A 20,860-nucleotide genomic window follows, 5' to 3' on the forward strand; every position below is an offset into this window, starting at 1 on the left:
AGACCACATAGGGCTTACCACAGTCCACTTGGGTTGTCACTTCCTCAAAGAAGTTCAGGAGGTTGGTCGGGCAGGATCTTCCCCTTCTGAATGCTGTTAACCAGGTTATTTTGCAGATAATCCTCAAGCTTATGCCTGATACTTCCATTCCATGTAAAATACTGGAATTAAGACAATAGATCTGGAATTGCCTCTCTATGTAGTCCCCTTTTGTGAATAAGGGCACCCCATTAGACCGTTTCCAACTCCCTCAAATGACTGTTGGTGCCTCCCAAATCTCCCTCCTAGTTTCTGTCAGCACTCTGGGATTAATACCATCTGTGTTTGTTTTAAGTCCATTTAGCCTGTCTAGAACATCCATTTCATATATGGTGAAGTCATTGATTGTTTGGAGAGGGCATGGTGCTCACGTTTTCCTTTTTTTAAATATTAAAATTTTGCATCTGCATGCACTTTTTTTTAATTTGTTCATGGGATGTGGGCGTCGCTGGCAAGGCCAGCATTTATTGCCCATCCCTAATTGCCCTAGAGAAGGTGGTGGTGAGCCACCTTGAACTGCTGCAGTCCGTGTGGTGATGGTTCTCCCACAGTGCTGTTAAGGGAATTCCAGGATTTTGACCCAGCGACGATGAAGGAACAGCAATATATTTCCAAGTCAGGATGGTGTGTGACTTGGAGGGGAATGTGCAGGTGGTGGTCTTCCCGTGTGCCTGCTGCCCTTGTCCTTCTAGGTGGTAGAGGTCCCAGGTTTGGGAGATGCTGTCGAAGAAGTGTTGTTGGAGCTGCACTCATCCAGGCAAGTGGAGAGTATTCCATCACACTCCTGACTTGTGCCTTGTAGATGGTGGAAAGGCTTTGGGGAGTCAGGAGAAGAGTCACTCGCTGCAGAATACCCAGCCTCTGACCTGCTCTTGTAGCCACAGTATTTATGTGGCTAGTCCAGGTAAGTTTCTGGTCAATGGTGACCCCCAGGATGTTGATGGTGGGGGATTCAGCGATGGTAATGCCATTGAATGTCAAGGGGAGGTGGTTAGACTCTCTTGTTGAAAATGGTCATTGCTTGGCAATTATCTGGTGCAAATGTTACTTGCCACTTATCAGCCCAAGCCTGGATGTTGTCCAGGTCATGCTGCATGCTGGCATGGACTGCTTCATTATCTGAGGGGCTGCGAATGGAACTGAACACTGTGCAATCATCAGCGAACATCCCCATTTATGACCTTATGATGAAGGGAAGGTCATTGATGAAGCAGCTGAAGATGGTTGGGCCTAGGACACTGCCTTGAGGAACTCCTGCAGCAATGTCCTGGGGCTGAGATGATTGGCCTCCAACAACCACTACTATCATCCTTTGTGCTAGGTATGACTCCAGCCACTGGAGAGTTTTCCCCCTGATTCCCATTGACTTCAATTTTACGAGGGCTCCTTGGTGCCACACTCGGTCAAATGCTGCCTTGATGTGAAGGGCAGTCACTCTCACCTCACCTCTGGAATTCAGCTCTTTTGTCCATGTTTGGACCAAGGCTGTAATGAGGTCTGGAGCCGAGTGGTCCTGGCGGAACCCAAACTGAGCATTGGTGAGCAAGTGCCGCTTGATAGTACTGTCGACGACACCCTCCATCACTTTGCTGATTGAGAGTAGACTGATGGGGCGGCAATTGGCCGGATTGGATTTGTCCTGCTTTTTGTGGACAGGACATACCTGGGCAATTTTCCACTTTGTCTGGTAGATGCCAGTGTTGTAGCTGTACTGGAACAATTTGGCTAGAGGCGCGGCTAGTTCTGGAGCCGATGAAACCTTACTTTCTGTTGCCACACTCTTGTGCCATCCTTTTTCCATTATGAATTTCTGTGGCCACATTTAGAATGGAAACTGTAAATTTGTCATGCTGTAATTACATCCTCTTGCCAGTGATGATGCTGTAGTGTCTTAGTTTTGCCTCTCCCGGCTCCTCAGTTTATACTTGCTTCTCTGCTTCCCAAATTTGCATAAGTTTTGCTATTTGTCTGTCAATAATGACAATGCATGATTTTAGAATGGGGACTGAGTTACAGCTATGCATCTTGGTCCAAATATCCCATGTCCTCAGACCCAGCTTTAGCTCAAGACTATGCATGGTCTTGACTCACTGTGCAATGCCATAGGAGATTGACTAATAACGTTAAAAATCTTGCATGTAGTATAAGTATCATATTTCGCTGTAGCACCTTTTCTGTCATGTCTGCTTGCCCAGGGTTCCCTTCCCAGACCTCGGGACTATCCTCCCAGTACGACCAAACCACATTTCTCCCCCCCCCCCCCCCCCCCCCCCCGGCCTTGCCATTCCCCAGTACTGCTACATGCAGTAGCTGCAGTCTGGAACTTTTCCCTACAACTTTTGTCTGCATCTTGAGCTTTGAAGAAACGATAATAGATTAAATTTAATTGCAGACATATAATCAAGGGTACTGGTTTACAGTTTCTATGCAAATATCAACATAATTGTGGAATATGATCCTAAAAATACCAAGTACTGTGAATAAAATAAACTGCTTTTATTATAATTGCCATCAATCAATGATCTTGATAACATATGTTACATCGGATAAAACAGCATTTCCTTTGACTCACTGTCAGCAATGCCATGAGATCTGTGCTATCTTTTTTAAAAAATTGTCCTTTTTAACCTCAAGACTTGAGCTCAGTCTGAACAGTTGGATGCCACTTTAAATCTGATTGTGTGACCCAGTAGAATATTTGTATATAAGCTTTTAAATCTTCAGAAATGGTAAATAAGATTCTGGTAATAGACAATCTTACTTTGTAAGGTTCACAGTAATAAGCAGTTGGGGTGACTACATTTTCTGCAAATCTACTGAAGAGGAGAAAGACCAATTAAGCCCCACACAATTTTGCATACCCAGTTTATGTACCTTTCTAACTACTTTGAGCCCTCAATTTTTAGTTTCAGTAGTGTAATCTGGTTTTATTTCCTTCCCATATTTTGGTGAGATTTTTGGGGGTAGACATTCAATAACTAAAGTAGTTATTGGACTAATTAATAAGCAACAATCATCTGTGTTGAATGTGGCCTTGTCAGAAACTTGTCCAAAAGGGAATGACCATGAGCCTAATGGCAAACTCTTGTAGCCACAGAGACTAGGTACCTAAACATTTGGGTCACAAGATTTGTGGCATCCTTGTTTGAGCATGCATGCTTAACTCTGATTCGAAGAATTTTAATGATCAGAATTGTTGATGTGGAAAAGTGCCAAATTTTATGTGGCACTGGCATCAGTAAAATTAATATGCTATATGTTGTGGACCAACAAAAACTCACTTTCTAAAGTGATGAAGCTGTCGTACTCTTTCTTCAAGACAGTTTAGTATTTTAAGGTGTTTCCTTTTTAAAATCTAAATTTGCATTCTCAAGTGGAAACCAAATTATTATGTAGTATTGGGCAGACTGAAGTCATTGTCTGAGGCTGAACCAGATGGTTCATAACCTTGGCGACCTATTTAACCCTGAGCTGAGCCTCTGACCCCATAATCATCACCAAGACCATCTACTTCCCACCTCCGCAGATCACCTGTTTCCATCCCGCCTCAACTCATCTGCTGAAACCCGCATCCTTGCTTTTGTTGCCTCTAGATGCGACTATTCCAATGCTCTCCTGGCTGGCTTCCCACTTTGCGCACTCCGTAAACATGAACTCATCCAAAACTCTGCTGCCCGTATACTAACTCGCATGAAGTCCCATTCACCCATTGCTCTTGGTCTTCCAGCTCCACTATTTTAAAATTCTCATCATTGCTTTCAAATCCCTCCGTGGCCTCTCCCCACCCTATCTCAATGACCTCCTCCAGCCCGACAACCCTCCAACATCTCAGCGTTCCTCCAATTATGGCCTCTTGTGTATCCCCAATTTTCTTCGCTCCACAATTGGTGGCCGTGCCTTCAGCTGCCTCAGCCCTATGCTCTGGAATTCTCTCCCTAAACTTCTCTACCTCTCCTCTCTATCTCTCTCCTTTTAAGACGCTCCTTAAAACCTACCTCTTTGGCCAAGCTTTTGTCACCTGTCCTGATATCTCCTTATGTGGCTTGGTGTCAAAAAGGATGTTTGATCAGTCCTGTGAAGCACCTTGGGATGTTTTACTTCATTAAATGTGCTATATAAATGCAAGTTGTTAAGGAGTTCTATCTCTTAAAAATAAGAAATTTTTGTTTTTTGTGTCTCATGCTGGGAAATTCTGTAATGAAACACGTATCAAGGTATATGGAATGCAGAAAGACCAGCAAATTGTACCTCACTTTAAAACTAAGCATGCCAAGCAATACTTCGCAGTCCCAAGACTCCTATTGAAATGAAGCTTTGGAACTTCATCTGCAGCCTGCTAATTTGAGATCTGAGAAGCTGCTTTCAAAGTAGCTATTTGATTTAATTTTCTGGGACTCAGTTTTGTTTGGTATTGACAGAAAAATGGCAGTCACGACTGCAGACTACAAGGTCAAAGAGTTGGTGTTGATGTGCTCCAAGCTGGTTAAGTCTACTCAAGACCTCAATTAACAAAAAGACCATCTGCAGCTGTTTTCTTGATGGCAACCTGGTACACTATCCCAGATTTTTTTAATGTAGAATCTTAACTAAATATTGTGTAAATTTAAACTGTTATATAAAGCAAACACATTTTGTACTTGTCAGTGAGATATGTAAAGCTTTTGTGCTTTGCTGTCAAATTTCATATTATAGTATCTACTTCAGAAATAGTCAAATTCTTAACTATCAACACATTAACAAGCTAATGCATTTTTTGTTTTAGCTGCTTTCCTAACTCAGACTGTATGCCTGGATGACACAACTGTGAAATTTGAAATATGGGACACAGCAGGACAAGAAAGATATCACAGCCTGGCCCCCATGTACTATCGAGGAGCACAGGCTGCCATTGTGGTATACGACATTACAAATGATGTAAGTGTAATTATGTAACATAGTTGCATTCTTAATTTTGGCAAAGTATTCCAAAGATTTAAATTGATTGAAATGTAATATTCCCAGAAAGTGTACAAAATTCAAACTTGTTCATTTCACTTAAGGCACCAGCCGATAGTGTATTTTTGTGACTAACTTTCTATTTTATTGGTTGTATAGATGTTAACTAAAATGTTACGGTTCTGTGTGTGATGTTGGAATCATCAAATTCTGGGAAAATATTCAGCTGAACTATCTGCTGGTATTACCAATTAAGAACCAAGGGATGAAGAGAAGGATTTTTAATTGATGAAACTACTTTAAGCAAATGGGTTAAGTATGCTGGAGCGTCTGTGGAATAGCAGGAAGTAACTTAATGTGATGGAGTGAAGTTGAGCTAAAAACTGAACAGGGTGATTTCAGTGCTTTGAGAATTTTATGAAAAATATATTAGTTGAGATGCAGGGGTAAAATATAGCAAGTTGAAAGATAGTTGCAATGGGGGAAGGGGAGGGATTCTCCCAAAATCGTGCCTATCCCATTGCTTATCAACTTGTAACTCTACACTTGCTGATTTGCTTTATTCTTTGTTTCAATTTTTTTCTAGTTTCTCCTTTGTCCACTTCTTAAAGGGGAAGTAGAGTATAGGTGAAGGTTTTTCTTGTCCCAAGTATCCTACAGGGAGTCCTGACTGAGCAAAGGAGACCCAGTTGTAGAATTTCAATGCAAGCAATAAAACTGGCATTTCTATAGAAATGTCAAAATAATTAAGTCTACCAATATTTATAGGAGAGGAATACTTCAAACAAACATTACTTCCACTTTTCCTGACTTTTCTTCCCCTTTTACTTTTTCTTAACTTTTTTAAGACTTGCAACTTATTTTCTTAGATTTTTTCTTTCTTTCTTCCTTTTCCATTACTAATTTACTCAAGATTGCATTAAAGGATGAATTAAGATTTTGATGGTTTATTGACTTCTGTAGAGGTAACTGAATACTGTTGGAAGCTTGAAGTATAGACAAGTAGGAAAAGTTGGCACTGAAGTTATAGCAGTGGCACTTAGAAAAGGCTAGCAGAGACCTAACGATGGCCCTTGTGCATCTAATAACTCATTCTATGAAAACATACAGATGTGAGAGCGTCATCTCTCCTATGCCCCCAAACTTTCACCAGACTTGACAGATGTTTATTTTGAATTTTGAGCTATGTTAATAGAGTATTTAATGGGCAATCATACTGTTACTTCAATTTGGTATTGTTGAGCAACCATCAAGAAATTTCTGGTGTAATAACAAAGAATTTACATAGCTAGAAATATTACAGGTACAAGTAGTATGCATTCACAAGTTCAAGACAAATCTTTGGAATAAATGCATGTCTGAATGTTGCACTGGGACTTAGAATAAAAAAGAATTGGCTTTAATAATCCTATGATGTTTCTTTTTAGTTTCTCTCTCATTCTGATTCCCTTGGGTTTAGAGGGTGTATAATCTGTGTAGATAACATCTTGGAAGGTTTGCACACTCTTCTACATCACAACAGTCACAGGATCATTTTGGCCATCTTCTTCCATCCAGAATAACCATGCAGAAGCCAATTTGCTTCTTTAATTCCAAGCTTTTTGCCTCCACTACTGTTTCTGGAAGTTCATGTATTTGTCACTTTGGGATGAATTTCCTGACACCAGCCCTAAATTTTCCTTTTGCTAGTTCAAAACTGTATCCCCTTGTTCTACTTTTTGCAACTTAGTTTAAAGTAATGTGTGTTATCTTTTATACCATTTGCTATCTTGCATGCCTCAGTAAGGTCACCTCCTTTTGCAGCTGAAAAGCCTATGTTTCTCCTGCCTTATAGCTCAGACCTCTTAACATTAGGGGTCAGTGTCATGACTCTTCTCTGTACTGCCTCCGCACTTCAGTGTCTTCCCTGTATTTGATGACTAGGACTACACACAGTACTGAAGGTGTGCTCTGACAGCACTATACAGTTTGATTGCGACTTCCTCTGACTTTTATTCTACTGTCAAATTTTTAATTGCACCAACACATATTGGTTTTATTTATCACTGGATCTGCAGTAGTTGGTCATGTTGAGCTATAAGTCTAAGACGACTCTTCGGTCTCTGTTCCACTCTTATTTATTTCATCACAATTCATGGAGCACATATGTTGCCCATTTTCCCCCTATGCACAGTCCTTTACTCTTGCTTTAAAATTCTTTTGCTATTCTGCCCACTTACATATTTTATCCAACTAATTCTGTAATTCTAAGTTGACTCCTCCAAATCAACTGCCAAAACTAGTTTGGTATCCTTTTCATATTTGCATTGAGTTTCTGCATCTATATCCAGAACTAAATTAGAAACAGTAGTGGTCCCAATACAGATCTCTAGGCCTCAGCATTCTCCTACCACCCTAACGTAACATGCCTGTTGTTTTCTACCCTTCAGACAATTTCTTATTAATTTGCACAATTTAGTCTGAATCCCCAGCTTTTGAGTTTAACTAATAGCCTTTTGTGAAACTTTCAGATTCATTTTTGAAGTCTAGGTACACCACATTGTAGGGCTTTCCATAGTCCACGAGATGTCATTTTCTCAAAAGTCAAGTGAATTGATCAGATAAGATCCACCCCTTCTAAATCTGTTGATTGCTGTTTAGGGTTATCTGTACAATAATTTAGTAAAGCTTACTCTTGATGATTGACTCCATTATTTTACAAAGTAGTGAAGTAAGACTAATGAGTCTGTAGTTTTTATTCGTTCATGAGATTAGGGCATCGCTGGCAAGGCCAGCATTTATTGTCCATCCCTAATTACCCTTGAGAAGGTGGTGGTGAGCCGCCGCCTTGAACCGCTGCAGTCTGTGTGGTGAAGGTTCTCCCACAGTGCTGTTGGGTAAGGAGTTCCTTCGTCGTCGCTGGGTCAAAATCCTGGAACGGCGATATATTTCCAAGTCGGGATGGTGTGTGACTTGGAGGGAAACGTGCAGGTGGTGTTCCCATGTGCCTGCTGCCCTTGTCCTTCTAGGTGGTAGAGGTCGCAGGTTTGGGAGATGCTGTTGAAGAAGCCTTGGCGAGTTGCTGCATTGCATCCTGTAGGTGGTACTTGTTTGTTGCTTGTGTCTGTTTTGTAACTAGATTTGTATTTGTAAAATGTTAGCCTGTTTTCCAATCTTAATAACCCCACCCCCCAGTGTGTAGTGACTCACTCGTAATGATTGCCAGTGCCTCACAAATTTCCCTAGTCTCTCTCAGCACTCTGGAGATAAATCTGCAGCGAGGGATGGTGTTTTTGTTTTGAGCCCTTTTAGTCTGCACTGTGTGGGGTTGGGGGCGGGGGGATTGTGGTTACTGAGATTGGAAAACAGGCTAACATTTTACACATATACAAACCTCATTACAAAACAGACACAAGCAACTACAGACTCATTAGTCTTACTTCACTACTATGTCTGATATTTCACCTCATTTATATCAGATGAGAGCATTAGCCTGATCTTAGAATCATAGAATCTTACAGCACAGAAGGAGGCCATTCAGCTTGCTGTGCCTGTGCTGACTTTTTGAAAGAGCTGTCCAATTTAGACCCCAACTTTTTCCCCATAACGCTTTAAATTAGTCCTCTTCAAGTACATGTCCAATTGTCTTTCGAAAGTTCCTATGGAACCAGCTTCCACCACCATTTCAGGTAGTGTTCCAGATCTTAACAACCCTCTTGTGCAAACATTTCTCCTAACTTCCCCTCTAGTTCTTTTGCCAATTATTTTAAATCTATGACCATTGGTTACTGACCCACTTGCTAGTGGAAACAGTTTCTCCCTACATGCTCTCTTCAAATCCCTCATAATTTTGAATGTGTCTATTAGGTCTCCCCTTAAACTTCTAGTTATAAGAACAACAATCCCAGCTTCTCCAATCTCCAAGTGGATAAGCAAACCAGGTAAGTTTGCCTCACTGTCTCTTGTTCTGATTTATCACTTTGATTGAAGGATTTTTCTTCAACTCCAAGCCAGACTGAGTTTCAACAGTTTGTAGCTACATATTAACACTCATAAAGGCAGCACTTTTTGATTTTTTTTTCTTTTAAAATCAAAAAATTGATTAGGGTATCATCTATGTGAGTAAATATTTTTCCAGGAGGTGGGTCTCTTAAAATTTGGATTGCAGCCCATATGTCTACCAATACTGTTTTTGGAGCTAACCTCTCAACCATATATGTCTATAGACGTGTAATACGTCTGTGATTATGTCCAAAATTCATGATCCTTATGGTGTGATGCATGCTTACAGAACCCTCACTTTTTTATATTCTGTCCCTCTAGAAGGGAATAATCCTTTAAATAATCCTCTGCTTTCAAATATCAGATTCTTTGAGATCTTTTAAATGAAACAGCAGCTCCTTTATGAGACTTGATTTTACATTTTTTGAAGCTGGATTGCGCCTACCTCAAAAGCCAGGCTTACTGTCGTACAATAAATCAAATTGGCAAAATTTCCCTCGAGCTATATATAATTCAGTTAATGTCATAACCACCTGCTTTCACATGTGGATTATCTCTCGACATCCAGAAAATATTCCATTGCGATACAAAATAAAAAGCTTTATTTTATGTTGGGACAATTTCTTTACGGTCATAGTCTCTGTACCAAATCTTGCTTTATATGCAGCACTTATTTGGTGAAACCTCAAACCTAACTCATAAAAAATATATTTAGCAGCTATTACAGCTTTCTGCCCCTTTTGTAAATAGAAAATTCCATATGTGAGCACTGCTGAGTTACAAAAGGAACCTGGTCCTTCATCTGTCACTTGACCTCATGGTAGGATTAATTTTGTGCTCTTAAGTTTATATCTGATAACCTAAAGCTCAGGAGGTTGAAAATGCATGAATCTGGCTTTAGTTTCAGCACGCAACCTTAATTTGTCAGATCTGTTTATTTGGCATTCAGTTTAGTGTGAACCATACGGTTGTGTATACTTTTATTACCTGGCAGGCGCACAACTATCGAGCAAAATTGAGGCATGTGGATGACCATGTGGAATAACCCTCATGATTTTACCAAATACGTGCCTGGATTTTTCTAACAGATGCTTTTCAGCACATTGGTCCTCAAGGCAGGTGTTCTGATAGTTATCCACCCTGTGTTTGGCATACTTATAAAAGTTCTTGTATGTTTACTATTTCCCTTGTCAATTTCTTTGCAGGACACTTTTGCACGGGCCAAGAATTGGGTTAAGGAGCTTCAGAGGCAAGCAAGTCCTAACATTGTAATAGCTTTAGCAGGGAACAAGGCTGATCTTGCTAACAAGAGAACAGTGGAGTTCCAGGTTTGTAAAAGATGATCAATCTCTGCAATGTGCAGTAAAAATGTTTTCAAAACAGTTTGAGTTTGCTTTTAGTTTGTGCAGTAAAAGCTTTGCAAGAACATTTATCGTGTTTGTGACTACTAATGACTTAATTGGTTATTTGAAATCTGAACTGGCAGCCCCTAACAACCTCTTCAAGAAACTTATTCCTCTCCATAGTACATTAAAAATTTGAGTCTGGTGTAGATATACTCTCTAGTTCAGTAGCCACAGTTGCTCCCATAAGCAGCCTGAGCATCCTAATTTATGTGAGTTGACTCTCACAGCTCAATATCTACTTGTGCGATGGGACAACCTGGGGAGTAACAATAATAATCTCTTGTGACCTGAACCAGATATTTGTCTTCACATGTGTGCTACTCCATCTTTCCTGAAGGCAAACCAAACAAAGACCTGGGGAGATGAGGCTTGATAATGAATTATTAGAATCATTACAGCACAGGAGGAAGCCATTTAGCCCGTTGAGCCCATGCCGGCTCTCCAAGAGCAATCCAGTTAATCCCACTCCCCCGCCCTTTCCCTGTAGCCCTGCAGATTTTTTCGCTTGAAGTACTTATCCAATTCCCTTTTGAAAGCCACAATTGAATCTGCCCCCATCACCCTTTTAAGGCAGTGCACTTTTTTAAAAAAAAAAGATTTTCCTCTTGTTACCTTTTGGTTCTTTGGTAATCACCTTAAATCTGTGTCCTCTGGTTCTCGACCCTTCCACCAATGGGAACAGTTTCTCTATCTACTCTGTCTAGACCCCTCATGACTTTGTCAAGTCTCCTCTCAACCTTCTCTACAGAGAACAACCCTAGCTTCTCCAGTCTATCCACGTAACTGAAGTCCTTCATCCCTGGAATCATTCTAGTAAATCTTTTCTGCACCCTCTCTAAGGCCTTCATATCTTTCCTAAAGTGCAGTGCCCAGAATTGGACACAATACTCCAGTTGGTGGCCGAACCAATGTTTTATAAATCATAACCTCCTTGCGTATGTACTCTACCTCTATAAAGCCCAAGATCCTGTGTTTTTTTAACCGCTCCTTCAACGACCTGTGCACATATACCCCCAGGTCTCTGTTCCTGCACCCACTTCAGAATTGTACCATTAATTTATATCGCCCCTCCTCATTTTCTACCAAAATGTATCACTTCGCACTTCTCTGCATTAAATTTCATCTGCCACATGTCTGTCCATTCCACCAGCCTGTCTCTGTCCTCTTGAAGTCCATCACTATCCTCCTCACTGTTTACTACGTTTCCAAGTTTTGTCATCTGCAAATTTTGAAATTGTGCCCTGTACACCCAAGTCCAAGTTATTAATATATACCAAGAAAAGCAGTGGTCCTAGTGCTGACCCCTGGGGAACACCACTGTATACCTTCCTCCAGTCCGAAAAACAACAGTTCAACAATACTCTGTTTCCTATCTCTTAGCCAATTTTGTATCCATGTTGCCATTGTCCCTTTTGTTCCATAGGCTTCAACTTTGCTGACGAGCCTGTTATGTGGCACTTTATCAAACCCCTTTTGGAAGACCATATACACCACATCAACCACATTGCCCTCATCAACCCTCTGTTACCTCATCAAAAAACTCAATCAAGTTAGCTAAACACGATTTGCCTTTAACAAATCCATGCTGGCTTTCCTCAATTAATCTGCACTTGTCTAAGTGTTAATTTTGACCCGAATTATCATTTCTAAAAGCTTCCCCACCACAGAGATTAAACTGACTGTAGTTGCTGGGTTTATCCTTAGACTTTTTTTTTGAACAAGGATGTAACATTTGCAATTCTCCAGTCCTCTGGCACCACCCTGTATCTAAGGATGATTGGAAGGTTATGCCAGTACCTTCGCAGTTTTCACCCTTCCCTTCGCAACCTAGGATGCATCCCATCTGGACCTGGTAACATATGTACTTTAAGTACAGCCAGCCTTTCTAGTATCACCTCCATCAATTTTTAGCCCATCCTGTATCTCAACTACCTTTTACTGTGACTTTGGCAGCGTTTTCTTCCTTGGTAAAGACGCAAATTACTCATTTAGTACCTCGGCCATGCCCTCTGCATCCATGAATAGGTCTCCTTTTGGTTCCTAATGGGCCCCACCCCTCCTCTTACTACCCATTTACTACTTATGCCTATAGGCAACTTTTGGATTCTATTTTGTTAGTTGCCAGCCTATTCTCATACTCTCTCTCTTTGCCCCTCTTATTTCCTTTTTCACTTCCCCTCTGAACTTTCTACATTCAGCCTGGTTCTCAGTTGTATTCTCAACCTGACATCTGTTATACACCCCCTTTTTCTGCTTCATCTTACACTCTATCTCTTTCGTCATTCAGGGAGCTCCGGCTTTGGTTGCCCTACCTTTCCCTCCTCGTGGAATGTACCTAGATTATACCAAAACCGTCTCCTCTTTAAAGGCTGTCCGTTCGATTACAGTTTTATCTGCCAATCTTCGATTCCAATTTTCCTGGGCCAGATCTGTTCTCACCCCACTGAAATTAGCCCTTATCCAACTAAGCATTTTTACTCCAGATTGCTCCTTGTCCTTTTCCGTAGCTAATCTAAACCTGATACTATGATCACTGTTCCCTAAATGTTCCCCTACCGACACTTGCTCCACTTGACCCACCTCATTCCTCAGAACCAAGTCCAGCAATGCCTCCTTCATCGTTGGACCTGAAACATACTGTTCCAGAAAGTTCTCCTGAACACACTTCAGAAATTCTTGCCCCTGTCTGCCCTTTACACTATTACTATCCCAGTCCATATTAGGATAATTGAAGTCCCCCATTATCACTACTCTATGCTTCTTGCACCTCTCTAATTTCCCTGCAAATTTGCTCCTCTATATCCTTCCCATTAGTTGGTGACCTACAGAATACACCCAGTAATGTAATGGCACCTCTATTGTTTCTTAATTCTAACCAAATAGATTCTGTGCTTGACCCCTCCAGGACATCCTCTCTCTCCAGCACTGCAATATTCTCCTTAATCAATACTGCCACCATATCTTTCCTGAACACCTTGTATCCAATCATGCCCTTTTTTGAGCCAGGTCTCCGTTATTGCTTCTCTATCTCCAGAGATGGGTACCAAAGAACATTCCAACACACTTGTTGTGAGGTGTACATCAGTTATCTAGGCAAGCTAACAAAATTGTTTATTGTTTAGTCTCTGGGGGGAAAACAACTTCCATTTAGCATATTAACCACCTTTCATCTAGGTGCCTTTTTAACATGGGAATGCATTTTGCTTTCAAAAAAAATAAAAGTAACCCATCACTTCAAATCCTTTCTGTAAAGAAATAGTCAAAAAATCCTTAAATGTGACCAATGCAACAAAAGCAGTCCTATTAAAAATGGAAATCTAAGCCATTCTGGGTAGGTACTGGATTTAATCTCTGGTCTAAGCTGCGTTAGCTGGTTAAGCAACCACAGCCAAGTTTTTGGTCAAGGAATGCCAGACTGGGCTTCGGTATCCTTGGTTTGGGGAAAAGTTGACTACGGTTCCTGCTTTGGATTCCTGTCAGTGATTAATGGAAGTGCTCTGGTTTGAATGTTGGGTGAAGTCACCTTTGAACTTGTTGCAAAGGCTTCTGGGATTATTTTATGCATTCTCGGGATCTGGGTATTGCTGTCAAGGCTGGCCTTTATTACCCATTCCCAGTTGTCCTTGAGAAAATACTGGTGGGCTGCCTTCCTGAATCGCTCCAGTCTGTGTGGTGAAGATGCTCCCACAATACTGTTAGGTAGGGTGTTCCAGGATTTAGACCCAGCAATGATGAAAGAACAGCGATTATATGTCTAAGTCAGGCTGGTGTGTGACTTAGAGGTGGTGATGTTCCCATGAACCTGCTGCCCTTGTCCTCTTAGGTGGTGGTCATGGTTTTGGGAGCTGCTGCCAAAGAGGCTTTGGCAAGTTGCTGCAGTGCATGCTGCAGATCAAACTCATTATAGCCATGCTACACTGATTGTGATGGGGCTGGATATTTAGACTAGTGGATGAAATGCTGATCAAGTGGACTGCTTTGTCCTAGATGGTACCGAGCTTCTTGCAGCTGCCCATCAAGGCAAGTGGAGAGTATTCCTTTATACTCCTGAATTGTGCTTGGTATATGGTGGTGAGGCTTTGCGGAGTCGGGAGCTGAGCCACTTGCTGCAGAATACCCAGTCACTTGGTTTGCTCTAGTAGTCACTGCATTTATATAGTTGGTCTAGTTGATTTCTGTTGACCTAAGGATGTTGTTGATGGGGGACTTGCCGATAGTAATGCCATTGAACGTCAGGGTGAGATGGTAATTACCTGGCACTTGTAACATTTGTGCCATTACTTGCCACTTGTCGGCCCACACCAGATGTTTTTCTACATGCAGGCATGGACTGCTTCATTATCTGAGGAATTGCAAATGGAGCCACAACCTTTGTGCCTATTATGACCCTAGCCACTGGAGAGTTTCCCCCCTGATCCCCATTGACTTCAGTTTTACTAAGGCTCTTTGGTGTCACACTCAGTCGAATACTGTCTTGAAGTCAACGACAATCACCTCAGCTCTGGAATTCAGCTGTTCTATCCATGTTTGGACCAAGACTGAAATGAGTTCTGGAGCTGAGTGGTCTTGGCTGAACCCAAAATAAGCATTGGTGATCAAATTATTGGTAAGTATTCCTTAATAACGCTGTTGACAACTCCTTCCATCGATTTACTGATTGGGAGTAGGCTAATAAAGCGGTAATTGGCTGGGTTGGATTTGTCCTCCTTTTTGTGAACGGGACATATCTGGACAATTTTCCGTGTTGGTAGATGCCAGAGTTGTAGCTGTCCTGGAACATTTGTGGTTAGGTAGCCTATTGGCACTTATTGTCCAAAGTGCACTTGAGGAATTGGCATTTGAATGATGTCTTCACAGAAGAAGACACAAAATCATTCCAGACATAGTGGGGAACCAAGGGTCTAATGAGAGTGAGGAACTTAAAGTAATTAATATTAGTAAAGAAAAAGTACTGGTGAAATTAATGGGACTAAAAGCTGACCGATCCCCTGGACCTGATGGCCTACATCCTAGGGTTCTAAAAGAGGTGGATGCATTGGTTCTGATCTTCCAAAATTCCCTAGATTCTAGAACAGCCCCAGTGGATTGGAAGATAACAAATGTAACACTGCTATTCAAGAAAGGGAGGGGGAGGGGAAGAGACAACAGGGAACTACAGGCCAGTTAGCCTGACATCAGTCATTGGGAAAATGCTAGAATCTGTTATTAAGGACGTGGTAACTGGGCACTTAGAAAATCACTGATTACGCAGAGTCAACATGGTTTTATGAAAGGGAAATTGGGTTTGACCAATCTATTCGAGTTTTGAGGGTGTAACTAGTGGGGATGATAAAGGGGAACCGGTGAATATAGTACTTTTGGATTTTCAAAAGACATTTGATAAAGTGCCACATGAGAGGTTGTTACACAAGATAAGGGCTCATGGAGTAATATATTAGCATGGATAGAGGATTGGTTAACAGACAGCAAGCAGAGAGTAGGAATAAACAGGTCGTTCTCAGATTGGCAGGCTATAACTGTGGGGTGCTGCAAGGATCAGTGCTTGGGCCTCTGCTATTTACAACCTACATTAATGACTTCGATGAAGAGACCGAATGTAATGTATCCAAGTTTGCTGAGGGTACAAAGCTAGGTGGGAAGGTAAACTGTGAGGAGGACACAGTCTGCAAAGGAATTATAGACAGGTTAAGTAAGAGGGCAAGAAGGTGACAGATGGAGTATAATGTGGGGAAATGTGAGGTTATTCACTTTGGTAGGAAGAATAGAAAAACATTTTCTTTAAAAAGGGTGAGAAAATATTAAATTTGGGTGTTTTAGCACACTGAACACAGACAGTTAACAGATACAGCAAGAAATTAGGAAGGCAAATTGTATGTTGGCCTTTATTGCAAGGAGGTTGGAGTACAAAAGTAAGGAAGTCTTGCTGCAATTGTACAGGGCTTTGGTGAGACCACAGCTGGAGTACTTTGTACAGTTTGGTCTCCTTACCTAAGGAAGGATATACTTTCCTTAGAGGCGGTGCAACGAAGGTTCACTAGATTGATTCCTAGGGTGAGAGTTCTCCTATGAGGCGAGATTGAGTAGAATGGGCCTATACTCTCTGGAGTTTAGAGGAATGAGAGGTGATCTCATTGAAACATACAAGATTCTGAGAGGGCTTGACAGGGTAAATGCTGAGAGAATGTTCCCCTGGCTGGAGAGTTTAGAACTAGGGGACATAATCTCAGGATAAGGGGTCAGCCATTTAGGACTGAGATGAGGAGAAAATTCTTCACTCAGGGTTGTGAATCTTTGGAATTCTCTATCCCAGAGGGCTGTGGATGCTCAGTCATCAAGTATATTCAAGACTAAGATCGATAGACTTTCGGACTCCAAGGGAATCAAGGGATATGGGGATCGAGTGGGGAAAGTGGAGTTGAGGTCTAAGATTAGCCATGATCTTATTATTTAATGGCAGAGCAGGTTTGAGCGACTGTATGGCCCACTCCTCCTATTTCTTAGGTGTTGCAGGATTGCTGGCACTTGTGGCAGTGCACCTCAACATGAATGGCTGCCTTGGAGAGAGGGTGAGGGTAAAAAGAGAAATAATAGAAAGCCCTGGCCTGAGAAATTATAAATGAAAGTATGCATTTATAGAGTAGTTTTATATATGATTTATATAAATGGCGTGCCACTTGAGTATTGGATTTCCCTTTGACGTTGCCGAACTTATTATGTATTCCTAATGTCCACGAGAATGACTTTCTCCAAAATGTTTCTTGCAAACCATACTAAACAAAGAAATGTTTGTTCAGTGATGGAAAAACTGGATTTATTCCAGTGTGCCTCTTTAACAAAATTGTTGTTGTAGTCCTCCATGCAGACTCCAAGAAAACTGCTTTCTAACTAATTGATCTGTTTTATAGGAAGCACAGTCCTATGCAGATGACAACAGCTTATTATTCATGGAGACATCTGCAAAGACTTCAATGAATGTGAATGAAATATTTTTGGCAATAGGTAAGCTTGATCACATTGAAGGGAACATTCTATAAATTGCAGTCTTAATGCCGTAAGACTTCATTAAAAGTGAAATCTGCATATTGGACTAATAGCTGCCTACGCAAATTTCTGGACAATGTAATGTTTCAGATTTATAAACCCTGTCATTTAATTAATATTTCCCCTTAAATATATATACCAAAAGCAAAATACTGCCAATGCTGTGAGTCTGAAATAAAAATAGAAAAATGCTGGAAACACTTGGGTCAGGCAGCATCTGTGGAGAGAGAAACAGTTAACATTCAGGTCGCTGACCTTTCATTAGAACTGGAAGATGCCAAGATGCTTTTTTTAGAAGTGCAGAGCCAGGGAAAGGAGATGGAGATGGAGGGGGGGGGGGGGGCGCGTGCAAGAAAAGAACAATAGGGAGAGGTCTGTGATAGGATGGAGAGCCAGAGTGATTAAATGACAAAAGGGATGATAATGAAAGGCAAAATGAGCTAATAATGAAAAGTATAGAAACAAAAGATGGGTTCAGAGGAGGTACAAATGGTTACAGCAGAATAGCAGAGGGGGTGGGAAGCATGGAAAATCTGGCAGAGAAGTCTCCCATGGCCCAGGAATGTGGTGGATGAAAGGCAGGTAGACCCCAGGAGTGTGAACCACCCTGCCTGACTTGTACAGATAAGGTATCCCCACCCCAAGTATCAGCCCACACCTCTTCCACTTCCAGTGGCTCTGGTGCAGCCATCTGCCATTACCTGCTGTCTGAGAGAAAATGGTTGAGGTCTCGTAGAAAGATGGGAATAAAAATGACTTCCTCACACCAGGCGTTTACACATTCTAGGCTTCTGTCATCTGAAATTATTTAGATTCCTGGGGCATTGGGACCGGTTCTGGGGAAGGTGGGACCTGTACAAGCGTGACTGGTTACACCCGAGCCGGACTGGGACCAATGTCCTCGCGGGGGTGTTTGCTAGTGCTGTTGGGGAAGGTTTAAACTAGAGTGGCAGGGGGATGGGAACCTGAGCGGGGAGTCAGAAGGGAATAAAGTTGAGAGCAGCAAGAGAGGGGAATTCTACAATACAAATAGTACAAACAGTTGTTCAAGAACAAGTGAAAAGGAAAAGCGTAGAGCAGCGGAAAGAAAGTGTACTTTAGGCACAAGAGATAAAATAAAAACTAGAAGGTGCAAGGCGATTAACCCAGCATCAAAGCTGTGGCAGGGGGTTGGGAACCTGAGCAGGGAGACAGAGGAAAGCGTGTCAGGAAGGGACAGAAGGTATGGAGAAAAAGGTAAAGTGTTAAAAAAGGAAAAAGCAGGAACTAAGTGTCACAAAACATATTTGAAAGTTCTTTATCTGAATGCACGTAGCGTTCGTAACAAAATGGACGAGTTAACGGCACAAATAACTACGTATGGGTATGATCTTGTGGCCATTACAGAAACATGGCTGCAGGATGACATTGACTGGGAATTAAATATGCCAGGGTATTTAACAATCAGGAAGGACAGGCAGGAAGGAAGGGGAGGTGGGGTGGCTATGTTAATAAGGGAAGGAATCACTAATACAGAGAAAAGATATTGGGACAAAGGATCAGGATAATGAAACAGTTTGGGTAGCGATAAGGAATAATAAGGGGAAAAAAACACTCGTGGGCATAGTATATAGGCCTCCTAATAGTTGCAACTCTGCTGGAAGAAGTATTAATCGGGAAATAGTCGGGGCATGTAATAAGGGAACAGCTATAATTATGGGGGATTTTAACTATCATATTAACTGGACAAATCAAATTGGGCAGGGCAGCCTTGAAGAGTTTATTGAGTGTATTAGGGATGGATTTCTTGAGCAGTATGTAACTGATCCTACAAGGGGGCAAGCAACCTTGGACCTGGTCCTGTGTAATGAGCCAGGATTAATTAATTAATGTCCTAGTTAAGGATCCCCTTGGAATGAGTGACCATAACATGGTTACATTCCATATCCAATTAGAGGGTGAGAAGGTTGGTTCTCAAACAAGCGTACTGAGCTTGAATAAAGGAGACTATGATGGTATGAGAGTGGAATTGATTAAAGTGGACTGGGAAAATAGTTTAAAGGGTAAGACGGTACATGAACAGTGGTGTTCATTTAAGGAGTTATTTTACAACTTTCAAAAAATATATATTCCACTGAGGAAAAAAGGGTGTAAAAGAAATGACAGCCATCCGTGGCTAAGTAAAGAAATTAAGGATAGTATCCGACTAAAAACAAGGACATATGAGGTAGCCAAACTTAGTGGGAGGATAGAAGATTGGGAAGTCTTCAAAAGACAGCAAAAAGTAACTATAGGATTGATTAAGAAAGGGAAGATAGATTATGAAAATAAATTAGCAAAAAATATAAAAACAGATAGCAAGAGTTTCTACAGTTATATAAAAAGAAAAAGGGTGGCTAAGGCAAATGTTGGTCCCTTAGAGGATGAGACTGGGAAATTAATGGTGGGAAACATGAAGATGGCAAAAATGCTGAACAAATATTTTGTTTCAGTCTTTACGGTAGAGGACACTAAGAATATCCCAACACTGGACAAACGGGGGGGAGGAGCTAAATACAATTAAAATCACTAAGGAATTGGTACTCAGTAAATTAATGGGACTCTAGGCGGATAAATCCCCTGGACCTGATGGCTTACATCCTAGGGTCTTGAGGGAAGTGGCAGTAGGGATTGTGGATGCTTTGGTAATAATTTTCCAAAATTCTCTGGACTCTGCAAAGGTCCCGGCAGATTGGAAAACTGCTAATGTAACACCGTTATTTAAAAAGGGTAGTAGGCAGAAGGCTGGAAATTATAGACCAGTTAGCCTAACATCTGAGGTGGGTAAAATTTTGGAGTCTATTATTAAGGAGACAGTAGCGGAACATTTGGATAAACATAATTTAATAGGACAAAGTCAGCATGGCTTTACGAAGGGGAAGTCATGTCTGACAAATTTGCTTGAGTTCTTTGAGGACATAACGTACAGGGTGGATAAAGGGGAACCAGTGGACGTAGTGTATTTAGACTTCCAGAAGGCATTCGACAAGGTGCCACATAAAAGATTATTGCTCAAGATAAAGAATCACTGGATTGGGGGTAATATTCTGGCATGGGTGGAGGATTGGTTATCCAACAGGAAGCAGAGAGTTGGGATAAATGGTTCATTCTCAGACTGGCAACCAGTAGCTAGTGGTGTTCCGCAGGGGTCGGTGCTGGGTCCCCAACTCTTTACAATCTATGTTACACTCGGTCCCCTCCTCCAAATCGTTAACATATCAAAGTTTGCAGATGATACAAAGATGGGAGGGAAAGTAGAGAGTGAGGAGGACATAAAAAACCTACGAGGGGATATAGACAGGCTGGGTGAGTGGGCGGAGATTTGGCAGATGCAATACAGTGTTGGAAAATGTGAGGTTATGCACTTTGGCAGGAAAAATTGGAGAGCAAGTTATTATCTTAATGGCGAGAAACTGGAAAGTACTGCAGTACAAAGGGAT

At 41.4% G+C, this 20,860-nt stretch overlaps 1 protein-coding gene across 1 annotated transcript in view; it reads left to right on the forward strand.

The window, feature by feature from the left end:
- Nucleotides 1-20,860, forward strand: part of LOC137342285 (ras-related protein Rab-5A) — a 39,246-nt gene that overhangs the window by 15,865 nt on the left and 2,521 nt on the right. The window contains exons 3-5 of the mRNA XM_068006200.1: nucleotides 4,802-4,953; nucleotides 10,161-10,283; nucleotides 17,267-17,360. Of these exons, the coding sequence (XP_067862301.1) occupies nucleotides 4,802-4,953; nucleotides 10,161-10,283; nucleotides 17,267-17,360 (369 nt within the window). The remainder of the gene's footprint in view (nucleotides 1-4,801; nucleotides 4,954-10,160; nucleotides 10,284-17,266; nucleotides 17,361-20,860) is intronic.

Source organism: Heptranchias perlo, chromosome 2, assembly GCF_035084215.1.
Source record: "Heptranchias perlo isolate sHepPer1 chromosome 2, sHepPer1.hap1, whole genome shotgun sequence".
NCBI classification, from domain to species: domain Eukaryota; kingdom Metazoa; phylum Chordata; class Chondrichthyes; order Hexanchiformes; family Hexanchidae; genus Heptranchias; species Heptranchias perlo.